This window comes from Electrona antarctica (assembly GCF_951216825.1).
Source record: "Electrona antarctica genome assembly, chromosome: 8".
Taxonomy (NCBI): domain Eukaryota; kingdom Metazoa; phylum Chordata; class Actinopteri; order Myctophiformes; family Myctophidae; genus Electrona; species Electrona antarctica.
In genome coordinates, this window is record NC_136789.1 from 3,908,504 (window position 1) to 3,928,629 (window position 20,126).

Below are 20,126 nucleotides of genomic sequence, written 5' to 3' on the forward strand. Positions count from 1 at the left end.
CCACCCTGGTATAAACAGGCCTGTGCCAGGGGGTTCAACCTAGCACTGAACCCCTGAGGTTCATCTTGAAGTACCCATATGATACGTTTTTCTATAAATAGTGAACAGTCAACTCTGTCTCACTTTACGCTCAGTCTCACACTTTTTTATTGCCGTTCTACTGTGTACAGATAAATAAATGTAATATTTTCGCCATATCTGGAATGGCCAGAAGGCGAGGATTGTGTTTTTGCCCCTGTCCGTCTCTGTGTCTGTTTGTCTGTCTGTTACGCAAAGGGGCTTTTCCTTCCCAAATTACACACAATTGGCGACGCCCCCTTCTGTGATGCACGTGGAACTGCCTCTCATGAGCGGACTGCATTAAAGGGAAATCCAAGACCCCAGAACGGCTGTCCAACGTTGAAGCTGCCACTACCCAACTGGCCAAACTGGAACTGAACACTACATGTTCATTCCGTGATGTCATGTGCGTAATCTAACGTGCGTCAACCCTGACCTCAAATTTGAGTCCACTCTCAACTTCTGCTCGCTCGAGCCAATGAGTTATAATGGTCATTCCGGCAGTCTTCCAGGTGCTTCAAACGCCACTGAGCAAATTCTATTGAAATGAAGAGCGGGGGGCGGGGCGGGGCTATGTCAGTCCGTTCGTCGATCCGTCACGCCACCATATATGGCCGTCAGTCCATCACGCCTCGTGACACGTCACGCCACCATATATGGCCGTCAGTCCATCATGCCTCGTGACACGCTCCATATATGGCCATATATGAATATCACGACACTGACCTCATCAAACCCTGGATAGCCATACATGGAGAAGACTGGATCATCACCTAGATCTGCATATATGGAGCTGGCCAGCGCCAACTCTATATCTGGCATCAAACCTCAAACCCTTAGATCTCCATATATATCAGAACAGGTCCTTCCCCACCCGTCCCTCCTGTTCTGACATTCCATGTTGATCTGACCATCATATGGCCAGTACAGAATGAATTCCATGTTGATCTGACCCCCCATGCCAAAGTGCCAGCGCTTGCCCAGCAGTCTGTTGTCACCCAAATGGGAAATCCCCATAGACATAAAATGGTAGACGCCTTCTTTGGCTCTGGGACGTTTGTCTCTTGCGGGAAGGCAACATGGAGGCAAGCTTTCCTGAGATTCCTTGCGAAGCATAGTGGAAGCAAAGCAGAAGCAAAGCAGAAGCTTGCCAAGTTCGGTAGGCCAATCAGAGGCGCGACTCCCTCTTTCCCAGCTGCACTTGCTTTGGCAATGTCTCGGAAAAGACATGCTGTGATTGGCCAGTAGTCACTTGGCCAGTAGTCATGCCTTCATCCTCCCGTTGGAGACAACGAACTGCATCCAACGAACTGCATCTATATATTTTAATATCTATGGAAATCCCGGTCGCAGCTGTGACTGATTGACCAGCTAATCTCCTCCTCGCGCTAGACAGATCAACGTTAAACTTTGTGCACACGAGTCACAAGGCTGAGGAAGAACCTGCACCCCAAATTTTCAATCAGCCTTATGGTGGCGCTATAACAGGATAACATTATAACTCTTGAACTGTAAGTCATACAATCATTTTTCCCTGGGTCCCTTGGATTATGACACAACTCCCCATAGTCCCTGCCAAATACCGCCTGACAAGATTTTCCACAATTTTCAAAACACACTTTTTGGTACTAAGCTACTCCTTTTTGAAAAGAAAATGGAACAAATGATGAACTGACCACCAAAAATGCTACAAATCATTGTTACAGAAATATGATTTTGTTTTTTCACCACATTAGGTAGAGCATCATGTAACAATGATTGATGGTTTTCATAGTCCATATTGTTTTGCCAAAATCCAATCATCCCCGAATTGAAATAGCATGTTGCATACAGCACACCACCAAAAGCGCTTTCACTGGGGGTGCCACAAATGTTAAACGCTTCCCATCTGTCGTATAAACTATTTCCCCCGCAGCTTCTTTGTGTCCTGGTGGCTGCACCCATAACTCTATGGCTGTACCCCATCCATGACTGTGACTGACACAGCCCACAGCAGTTATGCGAGCAGGCCTGGCGAAGATCTGCATTAAGAGTAAGACTGCTAGTTTTATGTCCAGCTTTTAGTGTGTGTAGTGTGTGTAAACACAAACTTTGTCCTAACACAAGCATTAAATGCCATTGACAATGAATGGACAATTTTGAGTGTTTGTGTAAACACAATGAGATGATGTATGATGATAAGAGCGCCCCTCACTTCACACAGGTGTGATTTTTTTAATATATATGGAATATAACATTTATGAAAGTAAGAAGGCTTTCATAAATATTTAGCCTAATATAATGCAGTTGAAGGCAATAAAACATTGCAGTGCATATCAGTGCAAGCCTTGGGGATTTGAACACAGACACAACTTAAGCACTTGCAGATAGATCCTACAACATTCTAATAGTCATCTGTCACCTCACCTGTCTACACCACTGCTTTGTGGTTAGTAGCTACATAGTCTATACGTGGAAAGCAATTAAGTAGGGAAACATACAAGTACAATTTCACACACACACACACACACACACACACACACACACACACACACACACACACACACACACACACTTATATACTTTTCCTCAAAGAATCATGAACTGCCTGTTGCTGAACTACATGTTGCATGCACTTCTTGGTACCACAGCACCTCAAAGGCCCTTAAAACAAGGCTCCAGACTTCCCAAAACAAACTGGTCAGGCTACTACTTGGCCTCACTCCCCTAACCCACCTCACCCCTGCTCGTTTTGACAAGCTGGAATGGCTTAGGGTTGACGACAGAGTACAGCATCTTGCAATGGGTCTGGTCCACAAGATTCGCTACACCACCATGTCTAAATACTTCCTTAATGTCAACAAACCATGTGCAACCCAGATTCGGCACAAACAAGGGACTAAATTAATTTAGCTCACAAGGGCACAATTCGAAACTGGCCCCCCATAAAATCTGAATCCCCCACCCCTCTTCCCCTCACTGTTCATGTTTTTGCCCAGTTTACCTCCTTTTATGATGATTTCCTGTTCTTGGTTATATAGAAGTGTACTCTCTAAATGTTCGGATGAATTGAAAATGGTGGACCCTATTGTATGGTGTCGTCCACAGTTAACAGTTTTTGTATTGAGTTGTGCTTGAAATGTACTGTAATTCGGCAAACTGTTAATAAATACTTCAATCAATCAATCAATCAATCAATCAAAAACTGCTGGGCAATGCTGGCGTGTGGATACATCACGAATGGTAGACTACCATATTTCTCAATGAAGCAGGACTGACATCTTGCGGACACAGTAGGTGTTGCGCAGAATGGGCACTAAATAGTTTTGTTTTATCGAAGTAGCCCTAAAACCGTAACATTAACAACACAATACAATACATTAACAACACAATAACAACATACTATATCGAACGATGTAAGTAAGCGTTGGACAGAATTTATTGAATGTTAATTAAACGGAAATGTTTTGTAGTGTCCTCCGTTGCTAGGAACGCAAACGTGGTTGCTAGGCTAAAGGACCCGTGAATACTCGCTGTCCATAGAAAAGCCAGCCTATAGTTTTACATTAAGGGGAATAAAATACGGACATTTATATTTTCTTGATAAGTTATAGTATGGCATGTATCTAAATAATAATAATAATCTGACGTCTGAGTAATTAGGATCTCGTTTGCAAGTATTTTTGATACTATTGTAAATTGGCAGATAATTCTGCTCCCTAACTTGAAACCAACTTCACCGCGGTCGTTGTTTTGTTGTTTTGTCAGTACTTTGGAAAGTGTCTGTTACGGACTTGATAACATCAAAACCACGTAGTAGGCTACATTGAGAGTTGCAGACAGTCCAGTTTATAAGTCTAGAAGTATTGAAAACAAAACAAAAAACACTTTCTAACAAACCCGGGGAGTAGGCTAGAACAACATTAGTTTGTTCATTGGGTTGTCAAATATGAATTCCTATCACGTTTTGGAACTGGTAGGAGAAGGTTCGTATGGACGCGTTTACAAGGGAAGGAAAAGGTTTACTGGTCAGGTAAGTAGTTACTATAGTTAGTTAGTCTCCAATTATACATGTCTTATTAGTTATTACAGTACATTTATTCTGTATTCCAATGATACAATGATTGTTAAAAGCACAACACAAAGGGGATTGTTTCCATTGTGGTCCTCCTGTCCAGGCTGTCCTGTGTAGCCAAACTATCCATACTCACCCAATAATTTAATTGCTGCGAATTGGAGTCACCAAAACATTCTTAGTAGGGAAACTGGGCAGTGTGGGCACCTTGAAGACTCGGCACTAGTTGAAATGTGGGCACTTCGGGGGGAGAAGAGTGGGCACCAGAGAACAGGACGACAGGACTAGTGGACACTCGCACTAGGCCTAGGGAGATGCATGTGGGCACCTAGGGCACTTCATTTGCGGGAGAAGACTGGGCAGTAGAGGTGTATTATAGCCTACATGAAATTTATGTAATATCACATTCTAGTCTAGAGCTAGTTAACGCACCACTAGTTTGTTCACAACAATTATTTTTGCTAATAAAACATAGATAATATTTGTAGTACTATACTCGTAGAGTAGGCTAGTATAAAAATATCTGTTCGTATGAGTATCATATTCGTATGAGTCATACAAATATGTAATTATTTGGATATATCCCTAGAAGTAGGCCTGTCCTATAATCATAGGTCAATCCACAACCTTATAGAACAGGCCTACTTGGTAAATGGTAAATGGTGCATTTATATAGCGCCTTTATCCAAGGCGCTTTACATAGATTGTGCATTACATTCACCCATTCACACACACATTCATACACCGATTGCGGCAGAAGCCATGCAAGGTCCCAACCAGCACATCGGGAGCAATTTGGTCACTTCTTCATTGACCATTGATCGCCATAATATGGATTTGTCATTAATGATGTAGTATAAGCGGGGGGGTAGCCTAAGCATTTGTTTATTTTCACAATCGTGAATATTGGTCAACAGCCTAACTGAAAATGATATTGTTCAGTAACTGTGATCGACTTTCTTGGAGTTGGTCTGGTAAGTATTGTTAAAAAGTAACATTATTTACAGTTATCCATCTATCTCTATAAGGTGGTGGCCCTGAAGTTTATTCCAATGGTGGGACGCACTGATAAGGAGCTCCACAATCTGAAGAGGGAGATTGAAATAATGAGGGGACTTAAGCATCCTAATATTGTGCAAATGTTTGACAGCTTTGAGACTGAAAGAGAGGTATGTTTATCTATCGTAATGTTCCCTCTGTTTTTTCTGTTTATTTGTTGTCAGTTACTTTTATTTTTAGTTTAATTTAGATTCCATAAAACCATCCCAAAAACGTATATGCACTAGAGCGGTGCCCGTTGGGCACTGGCCTACTTGGAATGATGCAAGTTGGAAATGCATGTCCCACCCAATTATTATGTCTGTGTCCATTTTATGCGCATAATACCGTATATATATTGAGTTCTTTGTCAGGCAGGCCCAAATATGGAGTCTATGCAGATGTCAGAAAATCACTGGCATATCAGAACAGGCCAGGGCCTAGGGGTGATCAGGTGTGATCAATTGGCTAATTTGGGCCCTGTCCAGAGCCCGGGCATGCCCCACCCGGCTATGCAATACCCGTTGTACCCGTGTCAGAGTACCCGTTCCACCCATCTGTCTGTGTCCCTTTTATGCCCATATATGGAGATTTCTGTATCTGTCTCCCTGTGTCTCTTTATTCCTATATGGAGTTCTGTGTCAGGCATGCCCAAATATGGAGTGTTGTGATGCCAGAACAGGCCAGGTCCATTCCCAGGTCCATATGGAGCATGGGCAGGGGCCCTGTCCAGAGCCTGCATGGGCAGAGGCCTTTTGTGGTGGTTCTGGACAACCGTGGGTCCGACCGACTCGACACCGGGCACTGCACTCCCTGTGGGGGTGTGGAGCGCGTGTGTGGGGTGAATGGTTCTCGAGTTACGTGCATTACAGCTGTACACGCGTACATACAGACGTACAGAGACGTGGTGCATTTATAGATAGGTGATAATACAACACTGATCACTATCCTGTATGTTTATTTGTTGCTAATAGGTTGTGGTTGTAACTGAATATGCAGAAGGGGACTTGTTCCATATTCTTGAGGATGATGGAAACCTACCAGAAAATCAAGTAATAATTTACATGATTAGCCAAAACCATTATTTGAAGTGTTTTCTTTTGTTTTAAATTATGCTAATTGTTCTCCTCTTCCAAGGTACATGAGATTGCCTGCCAGCTGGTCTCAGCTCTGTATTATTTACATTCACATAGAATTCTTCATCGTGACATGAAACCACAAAACATTCTTTTGGGAAAAGGTGGTGTGGTGAAACTGTGTGATTTTGGGTGAGTTAAAATGGGCAACACATTATTGAAAAAAATCAGCAATAAATGATTATCAATTTTTTTTATAAACATACTGTATGATCCTTTAGTTTTGCTAGAGCCATGAGTGTCTCCACATTGGTCCTGACATCTATCAAGGGAACACCACTGTACATGTCTCCTGAGCTGGTGGGGGAGAAGCCATATGACCATACTGCTGACCTGTGGTCTCTGGGCTGCATTCTCTATGAGCTCCACACGGGGGCGCCTCCGTTCTACACCAACTCCATCTTCCACCTTGTGCAGCTTATTGTGAGAGATGCAGTCAAATGGCCAGACACTATGAGCCAGAATTGCATGGTATGTATAGATACACACTGTCTATACTGTTTAATGTATAGTTAAGCAGTACCACAGCCTGTTTTCCTTTGTATCTGCTGCACAAAATATGTAACTGAGAGAAGAATATGGTAATTAAAAAGGTTTTGTTATTCTTGTACACAAACAAACTGTTTGTTTGTTTTTTTTGTTTATTTTTCTTTATTTGCTTTTGTAGAGTTTCCTGAAAGGCCTACTGACCAAAGACCCCCAGAAGAGGTTATCCTGGCCAGAACTACTGCATCATCCGTTTGTTGTTGATGGAGTTCTAGGTGAGGCTACATAGAGTTATAGTATCAATTTTGGTGTACAGTAGTTAATTTCATTTGGTTTATTTTTTAACTAGTGACCATATTCACATAGTATGGAGCATAGATTCATAAATAGACAGTAGGCCTATACAATACACAACAATATTCATACAATTGTTATGACTGCCCTTCACTTTAAAAGTGTGCTTGTTCCTTACCCCCACGATGATGTGGGGCAGTTCTGTCGGACTGCAGTGCGTTCAGCCCACTCACAGTCACACCCAGCCCAGACATGCAAGCACTCAAGCTCCAGCAAGTAGCTGAAAAGACAGCACCACTCTCTGGAGAGAGCAGGTTACTTCGCAAGGCCAGAGAACAGAGGGACAACGTTAAAAAAAGCAAACAGTTACATGTGAGAGTGAAAGAGTCACCTTTATGTTTATCTTACATGCAACTTCAACCACATAGAAAGCTGTAAACGGTTCTGTTTATACCATCTAGACAGACGCAAGAGCCACTTCAGTGCCAGCAAGAATATCTTCTGCAGCCAGCAAACCTCTTACCAACAACATCGCACCTACCAGTACTTCAAGTCAGTTGGATGAGAATACAGTCCAGATACCAGCCAGCCTGGGCCTGAAGTCAAAGAATAAAGCCAATGAGACATCACAAGAAAAGTACTTTATATATTCAGTATATGGCACCTCCATCACTATTAAACAGAATATAAATCAAAATGCAATCACCTCACAGCACAGGGTTGTGTTTGTGATTCCACGCAGGGGTCAGATCAGCACAGACTATGAGCGGGAGTTCCCCTCTGTGGAGGTCGGACCTCAGCTGTTGAGAAGGTGCATGGAGGACGGCCTAACTACCACGCACAGAAAGGTCAGCGTCTTCTGTCATAATAAACAATATTATGTAGAAACGTTTATCTCAACCTTTTTAATTTCAAGGACCCTCAGTTTGACACGCATTAGGCCATGGCCGAAATTCAACTCAAACGTGTGTACAAATACAACCAAATGTAGCCGCAATGGTCCATTTGGTTCCTAACTATCAATCAATAAAAATAATTTAGCCCAAAACAATGTCTGTGTCATCTTAAAATAATAATAATGTTAAAAAACAAATATTGATGATTAAGTTGTGTGTGTAGTGATGTGCTAAGTACTACATAAATGCATGTAACCACTTATTCTTGTGTCAGGATATTGACAGTGAATTGGAGTGGGAAAAGTTGGTCAAAGATACAGACCCAAGTCATCAGTCTGAAACGCCAAACCTGCAAATCATTATTCCTCTATTGAAAAACAAGTTCAATACAGTTAAATACCAGGTACTGATGTTTAAGTTCAATTCAGCTTTTGTATTTATTTTACCTTTCATTATGCCAGCAATATAATTTATTTCTTTGTGATCAGCTGATAGATGGAGTTCTGGAGGGAGCATCACAGATTCATCAACCCCTGAAGATCTTACGCAACTTGATCCTGACCGCTGATGCTGAGAGCTCTTATCTTATTGGCTGTGAAGTTGGACTGCCCCAGCTCCTTTTTGATTTGGTCTACATTGCTGTTGAAAACCCAGTGTTTGTTGAGGTTACTACTCATGGGAATGGAAACATTTCTTTTTGGATTGCTGGTTGAATTCATAGTAAGCAACACAGTGCTGATAACCTTGTTGCTTTGTCCTCTTTTGCCCGCTCAGCAACCCTGGAGTGTTACAGCGCTGGGAGAAATGATGGTAGTTCTCTTGACCTACTGGGAGAGGCATTGTGATTGGGTAGAAACAGAGAAAAGGTCTGGATTTTCTCTCCATGCTTCATCTAATCTTGTAATTCTTTGCTTTTATGAAATATTAATTTAAAAATATTGATATTGCTTACAAACTCTTCTGTTACTGTAGATTGGAAGACTTCAACAAGCCCTTTATCAAAATTCTCAATCGACCAAAGCCCAACCCTTTGTTAGTAAGTACCCACTTGTTACAGCCAGCTATAGAACTGTGGTAGGGGTATTTAGTACCCTGACATTTAAGTGTTACTGAAATATGATACCCTGGCAGATGTCTGTGTGGGGACAGGAGTGTGGTTCAATATCAGATGTCTGTGTGGGGACAGGAGTGTGGTTTAATATCAGATGTCTGTGTGGGGACAGGAGTGTGGTTCAATATCAGATGTCTGTGTGGGGACAGGAGTGTGGTTCAATATCAGATGTCTGTGTGGGGACAGGAGTGTGGTTCAGATGTCTGTGTGGGGACAGGAGTGTGGTTCAGATGTCTGTGTGGGGACAGGAGTGTGGTTCAATATCAGATGTCTGTGTGGGGACAGGAGTGTGGTTCAATATCAATATGATACCCTGGCAGATGTCTGTGTGGGGACAGGAGTGTGGTTCAATATCAGATGTCTGTGGGGACAGGAGTGTGGTTCAATATCAAAATGCATTGAATTGTCTTCCTCTTCCCTTGGCCGGCTCAGTTTATTATGGTGGTTTTTAAACTTGTACATTAGAAATCAGAAGTTTATAATTCAAAGAAAAAACCCCACCACCGCAGAAGTTGGGTTCGAATCCACTGTGGTAGATCCGACTTTGTCGAGCATATATGAACACAATTGGCCTGTGTTCAGAGGAGGGAAGCCGTGCATGTATTCATACGGGCTGGGACGACACCTGTCAGGGAGTGTTGGGCGGGAGGAGTAGAATGAAGGCTCCATGTCCTCCCGGTGAGTCAGTAGGATACAACAGTTGAACAGTGACAACACAGAGGAATGGGGAGGAATTGATTGACTTAATTACTAAATTGAGAAGAAAAAGGGGTAAAAAAAAGAACAAAGTAACTTTGGATCCCAGGCTTTCCTTCTCACAGAGAAAGCATGGGGAATGTTGAATTGGATAGAAGGGGTTGGGGCTGCTGACAGCAAGGGCATGAGCTATTACATTGTGCCACATTTCTCTTCCAGTTTTGCTGATAGATAGTTTTAGTTTGCACCTAGTCAGAAAAACATATAGTTCCTGTAACCACTCAATCACAGTTTAGCCACGCCCCATTCATTCTATTCAATGTTTCAAATTACGTTTCACCAGAGTGGAGTGAGATTACCCCAAAGGGGACATCAGACCTGATCTGAGTCTTGTAACAGCTAGCCTCTGCCAATCATAGGCGGTCCCAAATTCGGCTTACCAACCAGCCTTGAACAATGAGAGTGGCATGTGACATTGGCATTAATGACTTAATTGCTTCCAATGGTGCATAACTGCATATGTAGGTGAATTATGAGGTGTTCATACTGTGTGTTTGCTATCCCCCATATAGCCTCTGGCCGCCTCGGTTTTGTCCATGTTTACCCAACATGGTGTGTCTGTGGATGTTGCCATGGATAATCTAATTGCCCTGGTGCAGGACGTTCTCTGTGACTCACATACGGTAACCAATATGTTAATACTGTGCAGTATGTTTAACAATGTGCAGTATGTTTAACAATAAGTATAAACGTTCAAGTAATGCAAGTCTGTCTGTTTCACCCCCCTCAGCCCCAACTTTCATTACCTCCAGGATGGGGACAGTGTGATGGCCTCCTGTCTTTGTTTCTGCATGCCCTCTCAGAGGTCAGACAGTAAGGCAGAACTGCTAACAACCATAACTATAAAGTCGATTTTAAAAACCTCTAAAGTCTCGTCCACTTCTCTTACATCAGCAGGAAAATGGCCCACTCTCTGCATCTATAGATTCAGAAACTCTGTTCAACATGTGGTGTAGAATTGGTTCTTCACTAGAAGAAACCTCATTCAACACTGAGTTCTGTTCAGCAAACGGTAAATCATAATATATGGAGTCTATTTGATTGAAAGCAACTACTGTATGTTAATGATTTCACATGATTTGACATTACTTTCATCCGTTCTCATTTTTCATCAGGACTATATGTCTTCCTGTCTGCCATGCTGTTTGTCTTTACCAAGGATCCCCAGTCCTGTGTCCCTCTGTTTTCAGAGAGTGCATCAAAGTGCACGTACACCCTTAGCCATTTGCTTGACGCTGATTGGTTAGTGTTGACGTTTTTTTCCCTTTCTTTTGGTACTCTCTCTCACCTAGCCTACATATTCATCTGGGCCACCAGCCCTAAAGCAGAACGGTAACCATGTCTGTACAATGCTAAGAATAACCCCTCTTGTACCTTGCAGGATTCGTAAGTTGTCTAAAGGGACTCCTGGTACACTTTGGGAGGATTTGAGCCCCAGCAGCTTTACAGTGCTGGGCTGCCACTTGCTGTGTTTTCCATTTGCCCTGGATCTGCCTTCGAAGACCATGGCCAGGATTCTCCAGTCGTATGATAGCTGTGGCATTGTTACAGGCCTACTGCAGGTTAATATTTCATTCTGGTTTAGGGAACACTGTGACGCAACAGATGATAACTATTTCAACAGCCACACATCAGGGCCATAGTAATTGTCACTGTCTCGTGCCACAGAGAGAGTGTTGTTGTTTTTCTGTCTGCTGTTTGATCTTTGATAACTTGACTGGGTGTGTTGTCTTTTGTGCATGGGCAGGTGATCCAAACATTTCCTGTTGCCCTGCTAGAGCTGCCTCTTCGACTAATGGGCCGCCTGCTCCTGTGTGACCCTGGCCGCTCTGTTCCCCGTCTCAGTGCAGCTGCCGGGGCCTGTGGCTTCTTTTCTCCACCCATGGCGAACCAGGTGATTGCCTCCAGAGGGCAGGTCCCACCATCGAGAACAGCGAGCTCTCTGCTCTCTGCCTTGCTGGAGGCAGATGTGCTGTGGGACTCTGCTGTGGAGCTTCTAAACCTGTTGTCCCAAGTTGCCCGCTGCTCCCCAAGGCCTGCCAGCCTTCAGGTGCACCTGGAATCCACAGGGCTGCAGCAGACCCTGTCTCATCCTCGTGAACGGATTCGGGCGGCCACCTGCAGCCTGCTAGGAAACATAAATCCATTCATGCCCACCACAGTGAAGGACACACCACCCACCCTGCAGCCTGAAATGTTCAAAGCCATGATAGATCTTCTTCAAGATCCTTGTGTCCCTGTCCGCCGGATGGCCTGCAGGGCTGTTGGGAACTGGTTGGGATTGATCGGGCAGGTGGGCTTTAAACCGGGAAGGGCGAATCGAAAGGGCAAAAGGAATGACAACGGTAAAAATGTGCCCACATACATTGGTGCAGGGAGAGTTTTGTCTTCAATGCTGAAGCAAGGAACAGATGGAGACGACATGGAGAGTAGGTGGATAGAAGAGGCCAATAGGACCACAGCCAAGTTGACACCACTTATCACTGACCATGATGTCCTCACACGGCGCCATTGTTGCTCAGCCCTGGGAAACCTGCTAAATGTCCATGGAGGAGTGTCCCTGCTTTTGAAAGAAGACGTGCCCAGCCTACTTCTCACTGCTGCATGCACAGATGGCCATCATGCAGTGAGACAAGCGGCTATAGCAACCCTATGCATGTACAGCAGGGAGGATGCAATACGACAGGTAAACAGGACAGGAAAGCATGACCGTATGTGTATTTCAATGTCTCCAACTATGCTTGGCTCCGTTTTTATTTACTTTTTTGTTTTGTTTAACAAGCTATAAATAAAGATGGGTTATGCATGTTTTAATGCAAATTCTGGTTTTCATTAAAGATTCATTATGGAGATATCTGTATTAACGCTGTTAATGTAGCTCTATGCACGCATTCTGCATTTACATGATGTCGACTTGATTTTGACTGTTATTTGAATAAATGTATTCTATTAAGTTATTCGTTCATTTAGGCATACAACAATACTGCAGTTTTCGTTTAAAGTGTAAATGCAAGTGTCCCCTTAAATTTGTATTTACACACTCAGAGTTAAATTAACACTGGATTTTACAGTGTATGACATAAAAATGTATCTCTCTCTTTCTCTTTCCTCTAATTTCAAGGTCCTGATGACCCTTGGTGCCCATAAGTCACTCCTCCAGGCCTCACATCATGCACCTCTACTACCTGACTATGGACAGCTCATTGCCCTGCTATAAATGTCATGATATGACACCATTTATTATGTCACTAGATGAGACCCGAACTGAAGTGTATTCTTTTGGGAGGTGTTGCCCCTTTTTTTCTGTTTGATGTGTAAACCTGACTTTTATAGGGCTTGCCCAAATCAATCTTCATACATGGGAACACAATTATTTTTTGTTCAATCATTTAGGCATTTTCCATTAAGAAACATGCCATTTCTTGGGCCTAAATATATCTGTTCTGTTACATTAAATTGCTATATTTCTTTGTTCAGGTTATGGACCAGTTCTCTTTTTCTAAATAAAATTGTTGTGTCCATAAAAGCAAGACAAATAATTGGCCTAATCAAGAATCCATAGAAAGGATTTTTCATTGCCTGTCTCGTTCAAATTGTTTTTATAAACTGCATTACTGCAATATGTCCGTTTATATCGTTACAACTAAACGGATTTTATCCTTATTTGCGCAACAATAAATACTGTTGCGGAATGCACGGTGAGTAAACCAATCAATTTCTTTCTACCAACAGAAAACTATCTTGGGCCTCTTGTTAATTTTCCCCCGATAGTGTTTAGACACAGGGCCTAAATTATACGGAGAACCGTGAAACTCCGCATCGGCATTCGGCGCATCCTGCTTAGGCCAGATTTAACAAAGGACGTGGATTTAATAAATATTAATAGAATTGTATGTAGGCCTAATACAGCTATTTATGGTAGCCTACAGAGTTAGTCTTATCGTCGGAAAAATTCAAGTTCGTTCAATAGTGTGTTTCTGCATGCGAGCCTATGCCGGCTGTAGGGGATCGCAGTGACAGCTTCCATGCACTTCTGTCAATCAGACGGGTCTATAATCTCGGTTTTGTAAACGCGGGGGGCACGGGGGGTGTAAACGCACGCAAAATGCTAGACTTTACGGTAATTCCATTCCAATTCCAAACATATGCGCAATTGCGCACACACAGTAGGCTAATATAGCTACTTATAATAAAGGTTTGTTGATGAATAATCACGTTTATCATCGCTAACACTGACCGATAAAGCTATTAAAAAACAAGATATCCGAACTTAGATGGACACAATCACTTTATTTGTAAAAACGTATGAACACAACGAAAATGTAAATGAAAAATAAAATCAATAGGCTAATTTGCTTTAAATTTTGTATAAATTAGATAATCATTAAAGATTTCCAATATAAGCTCAGTTTACTACGGGAACCGCAATTCCTATTAAGTTATAGGCTAAAAAGGATCATAATAATCAACATGAATGAAAGTTCATATTACCATATGACCCTAAATATTAGATGGGAACAATTAAACAGAAACACGCATTTGGTTATTTCCAATTTCCTTGGAGTGGCCAGTTTACCAAAACAAACTGCAACAAAATAAGACAGAAAATAATTCACTTCGCAAATCGAATTTTAAAAGTTATTTTCAAGTCAGTTTTCTACAAAGAAAATGCTACCAAGCTCCTCTCAACATACAAAGTTGTTATAAATTAGTGAATACCAGCCATATAAAACGTATTGCCTACACAAGCGATCAAAGAGTCAAAATCCTACATTTTCTACAGAGAGGGAAACCCAGATGTATTGTGGATGTGCTGCTGCACATGCAGGTGTGTGACTGACTGCTTTATAGAAACTTACTCATATAGCTGTGCATATAACTAAAACCTTCTGTCAAATCTTTACCATGTAAAGACTGGAATAATCAAGCCCAATCTTCCAGTGTGAATGATCAATAATCACACGTAGAAGTATGGGGATTGGGGATACATTACATAACCTGAGCTGCAAAACAGATTGTATTGCAATTCTCAAATGAGAAAAGTCTACAGCATGGTGAAAGATGTTTTCACATTCATGGCAGTTTGCATCATATTTCATTTAACTTTTTTTTGTCTTTTGTCACAATAAATAAAGCAATAATAGAGAAGTAAAAGAAAGAAAATATACTAATATTCACTTGATGGTGGCCTACAAATGATAGTTTCATAAAAAATATTATAAAATCATATAGGCTACTATATGGTTGTCTACTTGGTAAAGTAAAATGTTCTTGTGCAGCAAAACCAAATAGTGTGTTTTCCTCAAAGTGTATGATCATTGATTCCCATTTAGAATTGAATAGGCTATTTAAAATGAAAGACTTCCATAACACACCAGAGGAAGTGTTGGTAGTATAATAATATCAATAGTATTGATAGATAGAAAGTATTGATAGTAGATATAACGTATTGATAGTATAAAGTATTGATAATAGATAGAATGTTTGATTATAATGTTGAATTTCTTGCCAAGTTTGAGTTTCAAAAGTTATTTTTACTGTGTATGAGATGATTTTGTTCACCATAATATAGGTAAAATACGTATAATGCTTCGAATTATTCAAAACCACGACCATATTAGTTCCTTCTCAAGCGACAGTCAAAATAATTCTAGAAAAATAATCTTTTCTAAAATGTGCATTCAAAACAATCAATCAATCAACGATTTCACCTCTAGTCAAACATAAATTTGTTTGCATCAATTATTTTAAATGGGTAATATTTACAAATAAATTTTGAAAATACAAATATGTTTTCAGTTCTATTGCTGACATCAACTCCAATGTAAGGCCGTCAAATAATTTAAACCTGCATAATAAATATTAGCTCACTAGAAATTAAGCTGATCTCAGTTAGACCCATTCAACTTGTAATCCATTCAAAATGATTGTCATTTAAAACGTTACATCACAGTGCAGACTCAATGGGTTCGATTTCAATATTGCAAAAGTAGTGGAAGCATTGAATAGGTTTTGGACTTAGATTGTAAAAAAGGGGAGGGGGAAAGACATTAGCAAAACATGCAATAACCCCACACACCATAACAAAAAAAATCACAAACATTCAACTGTGGATATTCCAACTAAACAAAAAAATCTTTACAGTTTCCCTGTTATGTCCACTTTAAATCTACTTGCACAAGTTTGGCGTCATGCATTGGTGTCCTGCTTGAGCCTTTGGCTACGGGCCTTGTAAACTTCAATCAGTAGGTCTTTCACATATTGGATCTCGCGTTCTACCGATTCTGCCTTGTCCCGAAGCTCCCGGTTCCGCCCCTCAAGACCATGCAGCTGTTCCTCTAGGATATCTAGCTCCGCCCTTTTCCGCTGGCGATACCTACATTGACATGAAACAGTAGGAAAAATGACCATTTAGGTTATTTGTTAGTGCAATCATATTATTTTTCATATTAATCATCTTTTCAGACAGCTAACGTTAACGCTAAAGCCCAAGTTATACTTGGTTGCGCAAGTTGCGCGCAAGCCGCAATGCGTTATGCCTGATTTATACTTAGTTGCGCGGCGCAACTAAGTACAAATCAGGCATAACCCCTAACCCTACAAAAAAAAGAAGGAAAACAAAAGTGAACACACAGTATTAAATCAGGCATAACAGACCTAAACATACCTGTGGGCGGCTGTTTTGTTCTGATCCCGCTTCTTCTGCTTGCGCTCGCCGCCGCCGCCTTCTACTGGAATGATGTCCAATTCGTATTTCACAGAGCAGTGGTCCTCCTTCAGTACACATGCCTGTCTGTGGCTTGGAGACCCTAAGTTAAGACCCTCCCTAGCCATTAAAAGACACTCTGTGCCCTGATCATCAAGATAGCTACAGTGTAGATCATTTTGATGTCCTATCTGTAAACTTTCTGCTTTCACCTGTTCATTGATGTTCTCCAAGAAGCTATGATAGGCCTCAGACTGTGGTATTGTTTGAAGGTAACAGCCATCGCTGCTTTGGCTTTTCCATGGAATGGTGGCTTTACTCACCTCCATGCTTGTTTTGACATTACTCAGCGCCTCACTGATGCCAGCACTTCCACTGGTTTCCCTCACACCATACATCAACTGATCCTCTTTCTTATGTGTGACATCTAGCGATCCACCAAAACCAAATCCACCACTAACAAGCTTTCCACCACCTACCATCTCTTGATTGAAACAGCAATTCTTGTCTTTGGGTACAACGGCACATCTAATCTCCACTGCACTTCCCACACAGTAACCTTTCCCTACCATCCGTTCATCTTCTGCACAGCTGTAACTACCACTAAGGGTCACCGCAGAGGTACCTGAGTTATTGCCTTTGGAACTCCATATATTACTTTCATAGCCATCACCCAACCTCATCCCATCAGGAACTCTTTTGCGACCACACCCATTTGGGCGACCAAAATTGTATGGCGTGTGTCTCTGAATTTTGGATCGACCCATGGGCCCACCACAAATGCTCAGCAGGTCCAGTTCCCCGGTTGCCAAGGTAACAAGAAGGGGGCTGGATTCCGGTTGGTTGGAAGTAGAGTATGCCGCATACGGTAACTGGCAAAACGGCTGGGGCCCCGCTGGAATTGGACCCTTGTCACATTTTCCCAACTTTAGCCCTTTCTCTGGCAGGGGTTCGGAGAGGAAGTAGTCTTCCAGCTGAGCAAGCTCTTCTTGTAGTAGAGAGGTCATAACCTCCAAGTCAGAGGGCACCTGGATATCACTCTGTAGGGGTGAAGGGGGAAGGGAGGCATTGGCGGGAGAGGGAGGGGAGGGAGGGGTTGGGAGGTACGAGGAAAAATCCACTTCTTCTGTCATCCAGTCAGTGAGACCATCACCTATTGAGGAAAAGAGAAAGAAATGTCTAAATAAACAATTTAACATAGGCAAGCAAAACATCAAGAAACCCCCAACCAAACCAAACCAAAAAGGTCATAGAAATGTTCACTGAAGCACAGTCATGCAAAATTGCAGGTATCGTCGTTCATGTTATACAGCAGCATCGGTCTTAGCGACAAATAGTGGGTGGCTCGAAGGATATTTTTTTTCAAAAAAGTTGAGCGATATTAATCAGTTAGACATAGCTAGTTTATTACTCACAGTTCGGGGAGAACGAATGTGCTGCAGTGCCGTGCCCACCTGAAATGGGGAAAAATAAAAAAGCGTATTCTCTGCAACTCACCAATTAAGTGCTGACTCTCCTCTGACACCTCCCCCCTGCACCCCTGTGATTGGCTGTGGTTAGCCTGTGGGTGAGAGAGAGCGAGGGGGTCTGCCTGGCAGACACGAATTGTCTTCCAAAGAGGAACTGATGTTGCCATCATTTTGTCTATTGGTCTTTTGATTCAGTCCACGTCCAAGCATATGATGTGAGCAAGCAAGGTCTGACAAATGAGCCACAGAGAGCAGGGCTGGGTAAGCATAATGAAACCTAGAAGGTAAACAGAGAGTGAGGATGTTAGAAAATGTGAGCATGTGAAATGAGTACATGAAGTATGAAGTTCACTGTGGTTGTAAATCACAGCATGGTGCGACCAATACGTTTCTCAGCCTCACTTGGCTCGGTGGCTAGTGCAGTGCTTTTGGCCAGTGATCTAAAAATGGATATCACCTTGAAGTGATCCCCACAGATGCCCCATATGAAGAAACCCTTCCTTTAAGTAAAACGTAAGACTTCCAGGCATTACATTTAAAATCTTTGCAGAGTCCAACAGTGGAATGTCTTTTTTTCTTCTTTTTTTTTTTAAACATATAGGCTAATGGAATAATACAATGTCAAACAAATACGCAAACAAGGAAGTCAACCATCAGAATGTGTAGAGTGGGGGAGAGAGAATGATGAATGATCCATGTAGTGCTAAATAACCACAAAGCAAATGCACTCCACCCCTTCAAACCACGTGGGACTAGTGACGTTGTCATGGGATCAGCTGTTGACAAGATGAACCAGACTTTCTTGTTTTCTGTAACGCCTAAATCTGACTAATCAGAATCAGATCATGTCGAGACTCGATTACCTACTTAAAATCTTTCAAATGAATAATTATGATAGAGGCGCAAGGCTGCGCAACAAGGTGACATTTGATTCAAACAAAGCACTGAATATACAGACTGCCCTTGAATGTTCAATCTTAGCAGGTTTATTGTTGTTTGGTTGACGAAGTTGCATACTACGTGCACCATTATCACGACCAACATTAGGCTAAATGCCCATACAATCACACAAAAGGCACCTATCAAACCAAGCATGTCCAACTGAGCACATCTGCAACAAAGCAATAACAACACCAAAGCCCATACACCACAAAGCAAAGTTTTAGCATACGTGCTTTTTGCTGAATCTATGTAAAGTCACAAGTTGTGAGTTCTACTTACTCCATTCTTGCGGAAAATGTAGAGAACTTGGTGCGTTGCTAAAGCAAAGCACGACTTCTTTTCACGTCCAACTTCTTCAAAAAATTAAAAAGCCATATTATGCACGGGATATCCGGCACAGCACAGAGGTAGTAGTGTTGTTGCTTTGTTGTGATCGACTTGATAACTGAGAGACTCTTCAGACAGAGAGAGAGAGAGAGAGCATCAGTTCACTCACACCTAGCAACCGACTGCGTCACCGGGACACAACATGCTGGATGGAGATTACTCCGCCCCACTCATCCAAAAGGCTCAGCCTACATTTCATAGACAAGACCATAGTAGTGGGGTGATGATTCCTATGATGTCCTGCGGCTGCGATGCATACATGTATGTTGCTAAAATAAAATGTAATATCCACTGTCTGTCTGCTCCTGATTCACGAGAGCATAATGCTTTAATGTAAACACCCAATTGTCAACCTGGCATGAATTTAAAGTCACACATGGTTGTGTTATTATAGCAGAGTTTAACTCTAAAAGGAGGGAACTATTTGATTCTTTCTATCAACGTGGAAGCACACCGATCCGCGCTCTAGTAGTACAGAGGACGCTGTGTTTTGCTGTTGCAGCTTAGTTGCATCAGTGTTCCGGGCAGACAGCCATTGGATGGCTGCACGGATGGCGTCGCTCTCATTGGCTGGAACGGATGGACTAGCAACTTTGATTGGTTAATGGTAGGCGAGGCAAATCCCCATGTTTTCTTCATGCGGCATGTGTGCAGTGCACATGTTCCACGTAAACAAAACAAACCACCAAGTAGTATGGAATGGAACATGCATGGCATATGGATCTGAACGAACTTTTTTACATTCCAACAAAAATGATACCATGTCATTAAAAGTAGACCACATCACACTG

At 42.1% G+C, this 20,126-nt stretch overlaps 2 protein-coding genes across 3 annotated transcripts; one reads left to right on the forward strand and one right to left on the reverse strand.

The window, feature by feature from the left end:
• The first annotated feature begins 3,828 nt into the window (after nt 1-3,828).
• On the forward strand, nt 3,829-13,325 carry stk36 (serine/threonine kinase 36 (fused homolog, Drosophila)). 2 transcript variants are annotated; one of them, XM_079508592.1, is made up of 20 exons: nt 3,829-4,072; nt 5,143-5,283; nt 6,127-6,204; nt 6,290-6,420; nt 6,510-6,759; nt 6,956-7,049; nt 7,268-7,440; nt 7,530-7,705; nt 7,811-7,916; nt 8,239-8,367; nt 8,453-8,629; nt 8,739-8,830; nt 8,937-9,000; nt 10,344-10,454; nt 10,562-10,636; nt 10,726-10,843; nt 10,947-11,073; nt 11,213-11,393; nt 11,579-12,517; nt 12,953-13,325. In XM_079508592.1, exons 1-20 carry the CDS (start codon nt 3,989-3,991, stop codon nt 13,046-13,048), a joined length of 3,342 nt encoding a protein of 1,113 aa, XP_079364718.1. In that variant the 5' UTR covers nt 3,829-3,988; the 3' UTR covers nt 13,049-13,325. The 2 variants fall into 2 exon arrangements, with proteins under 2 accessions (XP_079364718.1, XP_079364719.1); XM_079508593.1 differs by having other exon boundaries at nt 10,729-10,843.
• Nucleotides 13,326-15,837: 2,512 nt separating this feature from the next.
• atf5a (activating transcription factor 5a) lies at nt 15,838-19,789 on the reverse strand. Its single transcript, XM_079507405.1, has 4 exons — nt 19,228-19,789; nt 18,035-18,283; nt 16,499-17,690; nt 15,838-16,207 (listed from the first exon to the last, which is right to left on the reverse strand). Exons 2-4 carry the CDS (start codon nt 18,174-18,176, stop codon nt 16,021-16,023), a joined length of 1,521 nt encoding a protein of 506 aa, XP_079363531.1. The 5' UTR covers nt 18,177-18,283; nt 19,228-19,789; the 3' UTR covers nt 15,838-16,020.
• Between the last annotated feature and the right edge of the window lie 337 nt (nt 19,790-20,126).

Excerpts from the sequence above, each read along its gene's own strand:
- stk36 (XM_079508592.1), top strand. The coding sequence starts at position 3,989 with ATGAATTCCTATCACGTTTTGGAACTGGTAGGAGAAGGTTCGTATGGA. Across the intron at positions 8,630-8,738 it reads AAAACCCAGTGTTTGTTGAG|CAACCCTGGAGTGTTACAGC; the intron begins GTTACTACTCAT and ends TTGCCCGCTCAG. Across the intron at positions 10,637-10,725 it reads TTCTGCATGCCCTCTCAGAG|CAGGAAAATGGCCCACTCTC; the intron begins GTCAGACAGTAA and ends CTCTTACATCAG.
- atf5a (XM_079507405.1), bottom strand. The coding sequence starts at position 18,176 with ATGATGGCAACATCAGTTCCTCTTTGGAAGACAATTCGTGTCTGCCAG. Across the intron at positions 17,691-18,034 it reads GGAGAGTCAGCACTTAATTG|GTGATGGTCTCACTGACTGG; the intron begins GTGAGTTGCAGA and ends TTTCCTCAATAG. Across the intron at positions 16,208-16,498 it reads AACAAAACAGCCGCCCACAG|GTATCGCCAGCGGAAAAGGG; the intron begins GTATGTTTAGGT and ends ATGTCAATGTAG.